Source organism: Amblyomma americanum, chromosome 9 (assembly GCF_052857255.1).
Source record: "Amblyomma americanum isolate KBUSLIRL-KWMA chromosome 9, ASM5285725v1, whole genome shotgun sequence".
In the NCBI taxonomy this organism is placed as follows: Eukaryota; Metazoa; Arthropoda; class Arachnida; order Ixodida; family Ixodidae; genus Amblyomma; species Amblyomma americanum.
Window position 1 is genome coordinate 38,616,437 of NC_135505.1, and position 13,897 is coordinate 38,630,333.

General features: G+C 43.1%; 1 protein-coding gene across 7 annotated transcripts in view; it reads right to left on the reverse strand.

The window, feature by feature from the left end:
* Nucleotides 1-4,309: 4,309 nt before the first annotated feature.
* LOC144103988 (dermonecrotic toxin SPH-like) overlaps nt 4,310-13,897 on the reverse strand; it is an 82,123-nt gene continuing 72,535 nt past the window's right edge. For all 7 annotated transcript variants that reach the window (XM_077636746.1, XM_077636744.1, XM_077636745.1 and 4 more), the window contains 2 exons: nt 12,957-13,197; nt 4,310-4,509 (listed from right to left, as the gene is read on the reverse strand). In XM_077636746.1, the coding sequence (XP_077492872.1) occupies nt 4,383-4,509; nt 12,957-13,197 (368 nt within the window). In that variant the 3' untranslated portion in view covers nt 4,310-4,382. The remainder of the gene's footprint in view (nt 4,510-12,956; nt 13,198-13,897) is intronic.

The following is a 13,897-nucleotide window of genomic DNA, read 5'->3' on the forward strand; positions in this document are numbered from 1 at the left end:
GGAAAGGAAATGTGTCCGGGTGGAAGAGACATGAAGCTTGGTGCGACGTTTTACGTCTCGGTTCCAGGCAATATTGAGCGATGCGATCGCCACATCTCATGCCTGTGTCTTTAAGAAATTGGCTTGTGTTCTAGTGGAGCCCTATTTTCGGATTCATTCATGCGTTGCGTTGTGGTCTTTTTTATATTCGGCAGTACTGACCACCACATTGTCGGTTTCTATGCATAAATGGGACATATGAAAGAGCACTCTCGTGAATAGCGTTTCGGTTTGTAGGTACAGCTCATGGTTGTGGGCGACTCTAAATGCATCTTGACTGATGGCGATAAGATCAGTGCATCAGGAACGCAAATAGTGAGGGACTGACGCTAATCATGGAAAGCTGAAACTTTAATGATGTTGCGGAATGTGCGAAACACACGTGTGGTGCAAAATACACATACTTTGAGCGCGTAGACCGCATTTATTTATATCTGGACGTGATTTAAAACTGAAACGGTTCCCATATAGAGCCGGTGTCTTTCTCAGATTAATTATTTGTAAAACCGAGTGCAGGGTCACAAGAATGCAACAGTGCTTCAGCTGGGACCTGCGTTAATTGAACAACAAGCTGATTAAGGGTAGTGGTTTCAGCCGCGCACTAAGATATGAAAGCGACAAACGAGAACGACGTATACAACATACGAAATGACATGAGTGACAAATTTCGAAAGGAACACCTTAAAATAAAAGCATTTTATTTGTCTATTTTTTGTTAGGCAAGAGGTGATATTCATTTAATGTATTTTGAAAATCCATGCTTGCATAACTACTACTAACAGAGTTTGAAGTCACTGGTGAGAAAAACGCTGACGTTAGGAATAAAAAAATTTGGTTTCGTCGACGAGAGCTAGCGTGTCATGCTTAGGTGGGCATGATCGGGATAAATCCCGGCAGCAGGCACTTCGTGAAAACAATCGCTAGTAGATAGGAGGAGGGTAGTGTGCCCAAGATCAGCGAAATCACAGACAATGCAGAATAGGGCAATGTGTTATTGTGTCTGGGAGAAAACATTCCTATCGCACAAGTGTGACGTCACACATGGAATGTCGAGGGGCTGGCGCGGTGCCTGTCGATAATAAAGCTGTGCTCCGATTGTTTGGATTTTGAGCGTATTATCAATGACTTGTCAAGAGTTTTCCGCGCATCGCCGAACCTCTGAGCCATCTCACAAATGCATACATGTCATTGAAATGGAAAGCAGTGCAAGCGGAAGCCATCAGAGAACCTCAGCATTGCTTACATTCGCCTTAGTCTTCGGATACTTTCATGCAAACGTCGAGACTGAAATTCGTACCAGCGCCAGCAAAGCGCGCCTAGTTGCCGTTGAAGTTCAGAAAAGCGACGAACCGGAAGAAGTGATCGCGTACGCTAGCCGTTCCCTGTCAAAAGCCAGGGCTGTCTGGCAACCCAGAAGGAATGCATCGCCATTATCAGTCCAAAGTCAAAATTCCACGCCTACCTCTATGGATGGGCATTGAAGATGGTCAGCGGTCACCACGCACTGTGCTGGTTTGTCTATTTGAAGGACACCTCCGGTCGCCTGGCTTGATGGTGTCTGCGCCTCCAATTGCTTGACATCGCCGTCCTCTAAAGATCTTGACGCAACCACACTGGTGTGGTCTGTCCATCTCGAGCCCCTATCGACAGGCTGCCGGAATAGTACAACCAGGATACCTCCTTGAATCTGCGAAGCACGGGACTTCGTGCAAAACCAATGCTCGGAAGCCGACCAGCAGGGTATAATCAAAGGTTTTAAAGCCAAGACTTCACCCCCAGCAGCGTTCGAGCGTATTTAGCTCTCCTCCTATCTGCAAAATTGCATCCTTATGAAGAACTTCGCCCCCAACAAGACCGCGCGCCTCCTTGTCCTTCCTTCGCACCACAAACCAATAGCTGGGCACCTCTTGTATTCAGCATCTAAACCAGATGTCACATCGTCATGGCGGTGGCCCGTCGAGCAGGAATGCTGCGAAAAGTCTCCCAAACAAAACTGTTTGGCTGACTCGCGCCTACGAACAACTGGATGATTAGGAGGAATTGTAGAAACAAGCCTGCTCAGATGTCGTCGAACAGAATGCCTGCTGCGAAAGTGTCAGCCATGCTCAATTTAAACCTGACATCGAACTCTCGAGATAAAGCCTGCAAAATAACCACACGAGTTTTTAACGAAGTAGAATCGATTCTGCCTGGCTGCGATGATACAAGATAAAATTGGGTAGAGCCGCGTGCCAGCCCACATTCTGCATGAACAAATAAACATTACAATGCTTCGCGTCGCTCTGGTTGTGTGCGGATTCATTGAAAGGTTGGTCTCAATTCTTGGCCGCATAACTGCCGCCGAAGAATGAAGGGGTAGACAGCTGCTGCCTTTAGGTGGTAGAGTGTGACATGCGGATGTCCTCAGTTCGGTTGCTCAAACCAGCATATTCCATTTTACGGCGAAAGCACAAATCCGGGCACTCACAGCCCAGCAAAATCGTCTCTTGCGTGTATGCGAGCGCGTGTTGCGTGTATGAGACTAGGACGAGCGCTACTGAGCGGCGCCTTCTAGGCAGCACTAATCCGGTGGTTTCGACCCGAGCAAAATCGTATTTGGCGTGCCCGCTTAAAAAGCACCACACATTGATTAAGTCATCATGTGGGCGCCTGCTTTGTGTCATTCATGGATGCAAAATCAGTTGCCGAAAAAAACCCGTGATTTCGCTGATACGAACGTTTTCAAGAATCTCTGAAATTTTTTTTCGCCTAATCAATGTGAATGTACCCGTACCAAAATGGATACAATTCTTTTCCTACTAAAATGAAAGAAAATATTACAGTAAACTTTAATTTTTCGAAGTCCTGTAGACCTAACCCGTGTAAAACAGGATGATGAGCTCCATTTTAAATTCTAGCTCAATGAGAAGGCCTGCGGCCAAAAGATGCAAGTCACAAGATTTGAACTCCCTGAAATCATTAGAAAATGTGCCATTTGCGGCATAGCAGTCGAGATTACACAATGTATAACTTAATAATTGCGATGAAAACAAGACACACAAAAGGCTCTGTCTACATCTCTACACTTTTATTGACCCCTCTATTCGTGCTTGTTTGCAATTTAATTCTATGACCACAAGTGCAAGTTAAGACGACTTATGTCGGGCCCCCCATTCGCCATTTATATCCGTGCATACCATCAAGCCCTTTTTTTTGGCACTGTCACCATGAGACTTTTAAATCGAGTCACAGTGCCATCGCCGCTGTTATGTCAGTACAGCCGCGTCAAATGAATGCAGCCCAAGGGGCTTAGTTGGGAAGCCTGCAGCTTGCCTCGGTAGACATCCTCAGCAACCATTATGTCTAGAAAGAAGAACGGCTTCAAGTACATAGCCGTCCCAGGCATTGGACTGCAAGATATGTTAAGGAGGCGCGCTAAACAGCCTAGACGCAAACCCCATGGTCTGTACAATTTTGACTAGGGCTGTACATCATTTGCAAGAGAATAGTAGATGAGAGGATAAGAGTTTTTATGCTTCAGTTTATGTTTTTAGTTTACGTATAATAATGGCCATAAAGTGTTCTTTTAATTTTATTGCATCCTCAAGGTCATCATAATTTCGGGCTTATTTCACGGACTGCTTCATAAGGAGAAAACCACGTGAGCGAAAACTTATGAAATATAATGAAGCTTGTTCATGAAGTTTTTTTTTTGCGCTGGTATTTTACCCTACAAAGTACTACACCAGAGTCAATCCCAATAGAAGCGAGAACCCCTTACATCCACATCAAGGATCCAAAAGTATTAGTTTGGCCAACATAAAGAAAGTTAACTCTTTGTAATCCCTCCACATTGTTTTGCCCGCGTCTTCAAGCGAATATATATATGGGATAAAAATCAGACAAGCTGAATGAAATATTTTAGCGCGATGGCTGAACGAAACACACATTGTTAACCGCTTGATTCCTTAATCCTGCGCCATCATTATTATTGAACACTATGTAATAATCACAGCAGGAAAAATCTGCTTGTCCTAATGCCCGAAAGAAGGGAGAACATTCAAGTCAATATCGCTATAGCTCAAAAGACGTGCACGAGACGAGCGCACAGGCATGGAGTTGTGCGTGTGTATCCGTCTTGTATTCGTGTTTTGCGTTGTAGCGATGATTACAAGCCCCCACTTGGCCAACTTTCGAATCGCTTAAGAAATAACGTGTGTTCAAAGCGGCCTCTTGGGAAAGTTTTTGTTTCTTGCCCAAGACTCTCAACGTATGACGTAAAGTTGTCGTGAATGCTTTACCGACGTGTTTATTTGATTGTGTTCCTAAGGCTTCCATCAGAGCACTGCTTTAAAATATGGTGCTCAAGGGATCCGCTGCCACGGATTGTCATCGCTGGTTGCAAGCCTGTAGCTGCTAGAAAATGGATCTTCCGCGAGAACCTTGAATACGTTGCCTGGTTTGTTGGTTACGAAGCCGTCGACGTCATTTCTGAGGAGAAAAAAGAAACAAAATCATGGGCACTTATGTTTCAATGCTTGAGACACAAGGTAAACGGTATGTCCTTACGTCGCTGAGTTAACCTTGTAACTTCTTGAGCATGGCTTCTGCCTGTATTTGGTACTCAGCCACTATTTCACAAGACCATTGCCGGTAATGATTAACCATAAGTGGTGATTAAGCACATAACATTTTTGATCAGTATATTGTATCTAAGAAATTTACGAAATTGCTACTCTGCTTATAAACTCTGCAGGTTAGAAGTTATGCCCGCATCATGCATAACGAAACTTCACTATTACCTCACAATAAAAGCAAATTCACCCAATGAATCTTTCAAAAGCCGAACACGCCAGCAGTAAACATGCCTGCGATGTCACCGAAACAGTTCATAGCCCATTCCGAGTTTTTTCTGAGCACAACTACGGAGACTCCTTACAAGGATGCACAGATTGCATTTCACTGAAAAAACGCTTGCGAAAAAGCCCATATACTGCAATTCAGTTGCACGTCAAGGAATCCCACATGGTCAAAATGCACCCTTACCTTCCAGCTGCTGCTTGCCCCGTAGCACGAATATGCTTTTTTCACCTATATGTGCATTCATTTTCAACATAGCTTCAACCTACCGAAAAACTATCTTCAGGTTAGCGAAAATTGGAAAATCAGCCTCCTTTTCTGTGAACAGTAAATTCTTGCGGCCTATATAATGAAGAATATCGTATAGGTTACTCAGCTAGTGTATGGTGCGTTTTACGAAAAGGAAATAGCTGTTAAGCACAATAATGAAGTATAAGAAACAGGACATTAAGCAATTCGACTTCGGCTTCTATTTCCTAGTAGTTGCCATTTTGCGCAGAAATGTTTTTTTTTTCATCAAACAATGACCCGCTGCGGTGGCTCAGTGTTTAGGGCGCTCGGCTTCTGATCTGGAGTGCCCGGGTTCGAACCTGACCGCAGCGGCCGCGTTTCAAAGTAGGCGAAACGCAAAGGTGCCCGTGTGCTGTGCGATGCCAGTGCACGTTAATGATTCGCAGGTGGTCTAAATTATTCCGGAGCCCTCCACTACGCCACCTCTTTATTACTTTCATCTCGTATTCGGGGCAGTATTGTGCGCCTATCCTGGCGTTGAAAAATGTGTCGTTCAAGGCAAGGGGAGATGTGACCATAGGAAGGTCAGGTTTATAATGACCTTAGATTCGGATAAAAAGCAGAGAAAAAGAGAGCAGAATAGGTACGTAAATTTGTTACGGTGAGAAAGTAGAGCAGCTTAAGATTTTATTCGCAGGCAGATATTGCGCTTTAAGTGAAGTAACGACCTCAGTATGCTAGCGAGGAAAAGTCGCCGAACGAAATAATTCTGAAATGCCCAATTAAGATAGTCTTTCGGGTAGCAAGGGAGGTAGTGGCAGCGCTTTTAAAGAAATGTGCGATTAAACTCGATGATGAATGAAGGATTTGATTCCTAGAAATAAATTTTACCTGGCAGAGGTGAGCCATATGTTAAGTAGGTGAAAGTTTATTACAGATATGATAAGTAAGTACAACGGATACATGATTCAGTATGCCTTAACGAATATAAGCAGCTAAAGACGGTAAAGAAAAAATTATATATGCATTGGTGAAAATCAGATGTACCCACAATCACAGAAGGGCAATACCATTAGCGGTGTGGTTAAGATAATTTATTCAGCCGAAGAAATCTACAACCGTCTGCACAGTATCATCAGTAATCATAACGCTAATGCTCGAAGCTGTGAGTCAAGTAATTAGATATTGCACCGACAACCAAAGAAAAAATAGACTCCCTCAGAAGCAATGCAGGGGGAGAATTGGCTGGCGGCTGAGAATTACGTAACGTCATATCTATGAAGGATGGTTGAGACATTGCGCAAGGAAAGTTTGCAACTCTGTCTACGCAATTCCTTAATACCGCTAGCCTGTCCTTGCCATGAAAGGACGGCAATATTTTTTCGATGCAATAAGAAACGGAATGGAAAGACCATCTCACCATTGGACATATCTGCTTACCTCCCTTCAATTAGAAGCTACTCATTAAGGCAAACGTAAGAAAACCGGAGCCGCCACTGGACCTTTTTCAATTAAAAAAATCAGGCTTGGTTTCGGAAAGAGAACTCGGCATTATATCACATATGCATTAGCAGTAAGCTGATAGAGAAATACCTGGAATATAAAGAAATCCTTGTATACAGCTTTCATTTATTACTTGTAAGCACTTTATTCAGCGGACGCATCAGCAATGATCGAGACAGTGTGTAACCGAGGCATAGAAGAGGCCTGTAAAACGGTACTAAAATCCTTTAAAACTCTGCTTCCTTAATAGTATTTTACCTGGCCGTGCTTTCGCGATTTCTGTTTTTGCTTTTTCGTGACCTTAGGATGTTACCGTGAAGTCACAATACCAATCACATGACGAGACATTGAAGTACTGTGATGCGTTCCACCAGCGACGCGCCTCAAACCTCATGGCAGCTAATAAAGCTTGGTTGTCAAATATCTTCAGAGACTGCACACTGAGTTAAGTTACATGAGCAGAAAGTGACAGCGCCTTGACCACTTATGGCGTCAGGCAGAAAGAGGCGATCTGTTGACTAATCTTCGCCCCGTGTTTACTGGAGGTAACGACGCATGTAGCACAAGGCGTGTAGCGAAATTAAGACCCAAATTAAAGCTTGGCCCTAAAGAGGCCTGCAGTTGCCGATGTGTTGCTAATATTGCCTATTCCAGCCTTTAACGTGTCCAATGTTGGTCGTGGTTTTACATCGCATCCCCAGTATTTTTACTGCCATCATGATAGTCTGGCAGTCATGGGACAAGCTAGACAGTGTTTCTAGATTTTTGCCACTATTGCCTGTGTGATCATTTAAACCTGGAAGTCATGTGTCATATTATCTCAGGCTACCCAGCTCTTTGCCATAATTGGTTATGCCATAATTGGTTATGTTAACTAGCCATCACTCATACAATATTCAAAGTCTACTGGCAAAGGTTGGTCAACGTTGTGCCGTCTTTTAAAATGGCACGCCACCACTCAGTATTGCTACAGCATACAACGTAATTTCATTGTCTAGATAACCATCTTGGGAGCTTAAAATTTTAGAACGCGTAAAAACTGGCTTAAGCTCTCTAAGTAACGTAAGACCTGTATAAGCTTGTCTCATCTCAGTATATGGAAGCCAGCCCAAATGCGCTTCTTTAAAAACAATAGGTTACATTTCAGTAAATTACTTAATTAAAAAACATTTTTTCCTTCTCTCTACATACCTCACTGCCAAACTGCCCGGCGGATGCATGCGTAAGGAAGATGCAGAATCAAACGTAATTGCTTGGTGCCGATGGTACCGACTTCGTGCGCAGTTTAAGCAACGGCCATAACCAAAGCAATGGCTTTGTAATTTGAATTGAATTGGATTGGAGCAAACTTTATTTGTGCCTGCAGTTGGGCGCTCGCGCGCCCCGACGAGGGCCTACGTCGCCAAAAATTATACTTTGCGCTGATGCGAAATATTAGGCCAGCCTCATGAACGCACTAGGATGCGTGCTAGTAGGTTCCTATGCTTTGTACATTGTGCTCTGTATTTAGGCATCTTCTTGTTCTCTTCGATTTCCTGTTTCGTTCCTTGGCTGGCAATCATGGTATTCTAAAATGTTGTTTTATGTGCATTTTATTGTGGTTTACCATTTTTTTAATAAGAGATTGCTCTTGGTAAATTGTTCACTTATTTACTGGTAGATTTTGATTAATTCAAAACAAGCCTTTTTTAAGGAAAAGCATCAAAAATAGTTGCTAATCCGTTTTGTTGGCTTTTAATTTTCTTTATTTGAAATCTTTCAAATCAGCAGTTGAAAATCGATGCAGTACTAAAGATTGCGTCGCGCTATTATAGTGTAGCTCCGCTAAAAAAACTGGCGAACGACATCCTTATCGCTCAGGCAAAACTGTCTATCCTTTGAACGTGTTTCGCCGTAACTCATTCTCTCTCCTTTGTCCATATCTCGCCACTTTTTTTCCCAGCCGCGCATTTTGCTATGAAGCGTGCTAGCTAGCCCCCAGCACGCGAAACGCTTTTTCTTGTGTTTTATGCACTCTTTATCCAACCTGTTTTTTTTTTCTCACGCGCAGCTACGCATTTTTCCACTCATGCACCCTTTCACGATATTCAATTCAGCTGCAAAACCTCTTGAGGCAACAAAAACTCCAGAAAATATAATGACCCTAAGTCCTTCTCATCACGCTCAGTGGTTGTCTCCCTCACCACGTGCCTTCGAATAGCGCGATGGATCACCACGCCGCTGCCTTTAATCGTAAAGTCTTGCCTGTGGCTGGCACCGTGGCCGTACGTACAGCACGACTAGAAAGCATGTGCGCTGAACTTGCGCCTTTCGTAGTCTGCGCAAGCGAAAAGCCGCGTCTATGTTATGAGAGCTAGGACGTAGTACAGTACCCTGGCCTGCAAGATCTTATATGTAAGTACTACCATCCTTTTATCCTGAAATACGTTAGGAAATGGATAGAACTTTCGGAAAGATTGTTGCTTTGACTACAGGACTCTTTTATTTGTTCCGACAGGAAAAAAATAATTCAAAGCATGAAAACGACTCCTCTGTACCTTCTCTCACTGCGAAATGTCTGGCTTCACGAAGTGCGCAATCCAATGCTGCCCGAATGGTAAGAACTTTACATTTCGTTTCTGGCAAGGGTAATTCACTACACATTAGCCCCCGTGTCCATCAGCGAGCTGGAATGTCATGTCATATAACATACGATGCGTTCGGGAAGATGTTTGTCATCTTCACATTACGCACAATAGAAATCAGAACCGCTTATTCTTCGACTACCGGCATATTCGGTAAGCATACGTGTAATACTTCCGTGCTGGTTCATTTTGGCTTGTGTACTTGCTGGCGTACTGCTGAATGGAGAATTTCTCTTTCCAGCTAATTTTGCCTAGTTTAGTCTGTGAAAAATAAAGTGATATCTAAGGACAGTCAGATGAGTGTTTTCTTGTAGTTCTGAAGGCAGAGTTTTATTTCCTATTTTGCATCCACGCGAAGCGACGGAGATAAACTGCTTAGATTTTTCCGACAACATACTTACCCTCATTTTCCTGCGGGTTGCTTATTTTGCAGAACTGTGCAAGCCATCGTTTTCACCACACATAAAGGAAACCTTGTTCAAAGATGTTCTTTTTATGGGAATTGACGGCGATTCTGCAACCTGTGCCATAACTTTACTTGAATAAAAGAAGAAAACTCACAACTTAGAGGTACACAGCTACAATAAAATAAAACTATACGTCCATTTGCTTTAAATCCCAGATTGATTTGCTTTTGATACTTTGATAATATTTTAGGGAGTGCCACGCGTCAAACAATATTAGAAATCAACCGTTAAATACAAGGAATAGTTAGTAAGTTCAGTACCAATTTTTGAAATATGGTAATATTTCTTACGCATCATATAAAAGTTATCTAGTAAATTGTCTTGGAGTACCTTCACGCGCGTAGCGTCTCAGAAAATGAAGTGTTTCTTAAGTATATTTGTCTTGCTCCTACGATGACAGTACTTCGCCTCATCATGACCACATCATGCTTCTTCTTACAGGTTCCAGGTATCATGAGGTAATCGTGGAAGAGCTAGACGAGGAATAGAGTGCCAAAGTGTTCTTGCAAGAGGACGGCACCAAGTATTTCAGACATGACTCATCAGTTCAATAGTGAACAGCACCATTAAGCAACTTATGGATGCCCCAGACGTGCCACAGCAGCGTGCCAAGCTGTGTTGTCCTACCTGAATCACCATTACAGCACTAAACTTGAGACGTTTTCCTACAGCACCTGCCACCTTCTTCTTCAGCCTTCCTTTCTCTTCCTCTCCAGGATGGCTGACGGTGTGCAAGCCGTTGTTCGTGCGCTAATGCATGTCCTTTGTAAGTAGATGCAATAGCGTGTTCTTTTTTAGAATTATTATTTGCTGGGTAGCATGGTAGATCCACAATTCCAGTGTTTGGCTGGGTTGTTGCTTCTTTTGCACTTGCCGATATTTAAAAAATGGGTCCCTACTTTCGAAGATTGGATGCCGATTTTCTAAAGCTGCTTGCCAATGCTCGAAAACTGGAAAGCCAATCTCAAAACATTGGCCCATGTAGCGCAACGAACGACAGGCCAGCGTTGGCGGCGCGATCGGTTGAGTGCTCTGCTAATCACTCCCAGAAATTTCTGATAGGAGTTTGGGATTCAGAAAAATGCAAGATACTTTAACAGCAATATTGACAGTTATGTAGCGAAATCATTCTTTTAAAGAGTTTTCAGTGGAAGCATTGAACAGTTCAGACTGACGTAGAAAACTTAGTACTGCCGTAGAAAACCAAAGGGGAACGCTTTTGACGTTAGCAAAAACGTTAATAGAAAAGGTTTTGGACTGCCGTCGGATAATCTGAATTTATGTTGATTGCTACAGTGAAATGTTAGATTAAATCAAAACATCTGGGTATGGGGCTTAATTGTCGGCCCAAACTGACAAAATGGTACCGCTTTCCTTAAATGCCAGTGTTGGACCGCCGTTGATGCCGACTTTGGCAGTGATCTCCCTTCGTTGGTACAATGATTTTTGCGGCCTGGTCAGAGAACTGCCTTCAGGATAACAGTTAATGTATGATAATTTTTCACCCGATTTGCTGATCATATCTTCCAACTAAGGAAATGAAAGCACGCACTACTGAGAGTACGGATGACGACTAAAGCGGGAGCAGCCGAACCGTGTATCTGAAAACTAAACTTAAGAGCAATATAGTGCTCTCCAGACGTATGAGAAGGGAAGACCAGTCTACAATAGAAAACAAAAAATTTGAAGCTGTCAGAGAATAAATTTGGGCTATATAGTAGAAAAAGACATTAGAATCATCCATAATACATCATAGACGATTCCACCATATTTCTGTTGCGACCAAGATGCAAGCACCATGAAAAGAAGTGCACACAGCGGAGCGCGCCTCTCTTCGAATTTGTTTTGTTGCCCCTGTAGTAAGAGAAAGGAATGACCGCAAATCTGGAATACACGAATGTTAGAGATGTCTCTTCTCGAAGCAAGAAATGCTTGAAATAAATTAAACACATCGCGGCAAGCTATGGAAAATTGTGAGGGCCACGTAATGAGATAGGAGACCAAAATGTGTTATAGAAGAAACGCTGTAATTATATCCTAGTGGAAATCAAAAATGGAAAGTGGTAATCGATCGCAACCGTAAATCAAGAGAAAATAATAGCTGGTCCCTACTAGGAAACGAGTCGATTTCTAGAGCACGTAAACGCTGCAAATGTCAGATAAATATGAGGGTGGATGTGCATAGCAAGAATCAGAGATAAGGTGGGCTGAGTAGGCAAAGGACAGGATTAATTCGAGAGGTGTAGTAGAGCGCTTTGTGCCGTAGTGAACGTAAGTCAGCTCATGATTTCGATGATTACCTTGAACGTTGTACGTTCCAAGGCAACACCATACACTTTAAGATGCGCCGTAGTTAATAGTCTCTGGTTGATTAAGACAAGCTGGTGATCTTTAACGTCCACCAAATACTGAAGACATGACCGCTTCAAGCGGATGCTTGGGAGAACCGATATAATTTTCTGAAGAACAGTGCGAACTTGAACAAGGACCGAAGGAAGACCATCAGCGCCCGTCTATGTGTTTTCCTTAAGTCCTTGTCAAACTTCACGCTATTCTTCAGGAACATGAGCCCTTCGACATAGTTGTGCAATGGAAGTCGTGCATATTATGCGTTCAGCGCCATCGCAGCAGTGTCAGATGTATCAACAGGAATACGATGTAACAACCTTCGAGCACAAGTCAGTGTAGCAAACGGCGCCTCGTGTATCTTCGCGCCAGTAATGCCATTGATCGAGCACGAATTCACAATTACTGCTGGCGGTGAAAGGCGGAATAGTGTCTTATGGGGAGCGCAGCAGCCTGGCGAAAAAGAACTGATTACATTTGAGGTTCAAGGGCTGCTAGGTCGAAAATGATTCTTCAGTGCAGCTGCAAGCCCCCGGCGGCTAGAGTCTGAGTGGCCGTTTCTGCTTTAGCTTTTACTTGTAGAATGACCAACTAAAACTGCTACATATGGTATGGGGGGCGGTGTAAGGGACTAGGTTGTACTTTTCATCAAATTCCGATCTATATAGTAAGTGCTAGGACCATATTCTTACCGCTAAATGAACATTTCACACCATTTGCTCAATTTGGACATCTACAAACTTTCTGCACTCACTCGACGACAAGGATGCCATCAGCGCAGTCGACTATTGGGCGGCTATTCCTGTCAAACCCAATGCAGCCTCTCAATTTTGGAACCTTACTGTAAATATATAAGCGTTCGACCGCGAATTGACATCTATCAACAAGCTAGAAAAAAATGGACCACCTCAGGTATCGCCTGATGGTTCCAGTGTCATCGACGGTCCAGACATAAGCCTTGTCTACGTAGTTTCGGGTAGAGTTCTCTGCAGTTCGCCGCTCTGTCACAAAGGACATCCGAAGTGACGGGTAGATCTTCATCAAACAGTTGATTGTACCGTCACCTTGCCATCTGTGTCTGTCGATTCCCAACTCTTTGTAGGTGCTAGCGATGTCGTCGAGAAAGTTGTAGCCACTGACGTCGAAGCCTGCGCACAGATTGTATTATATTTTTCTTCGTTGCAGTGCTTAATGCAAAGGACGAATGCAAAGCAAGTTTGAAATATTTCCAAATTATCACCTTTGGCTTCAAACCGAAAAGGCCAATTTCCGCTAAAGGGTACATAAAATCTCTTTTTACAAACGGGCGACTCTCCTCTTATTGCGTGAAGTTTTTTTTATTTTTTACGCTCAGCCAAAATGTAGCGTACGCAACTCTCTTTTCAATTTTTAGAAATCAAATTTGGGATCCAGACAATATCAGGCAGATGCATATGTTGACTTTTCATAATTTCTGTCATTAAAGTAATTTCCGAAAAAGTTTGCTGCTACCAAGTCTGCCTATTGTGAAGTAAAAGGGGCAATGGTCAGCCTTTAAATTGTATAAGGCCAAGCAGACCTGAGCCTAAATCTCTGTTCTCCACATGATGGGTGAAAAGTCCAAGACATTGCACCAGGTAGAAACGTGGTGAACTGATAAAAGCACGCTGAATCAGGCACGTTCAAAGCAGGGTGAAGACATTCAATCCAGTTAGTGTCTTCAGTATTAATTGTGTCATTTGTATTGACCATTTATTCCTGCGAAAGTTTGATTTATATATTTCCCGCTTGATGTTCAAAATTCGTGATTTTAGCTTTGAAATGAAATCTGAACATTGTTTTGAAGTGAACGGTGATCTAATAGAGCTT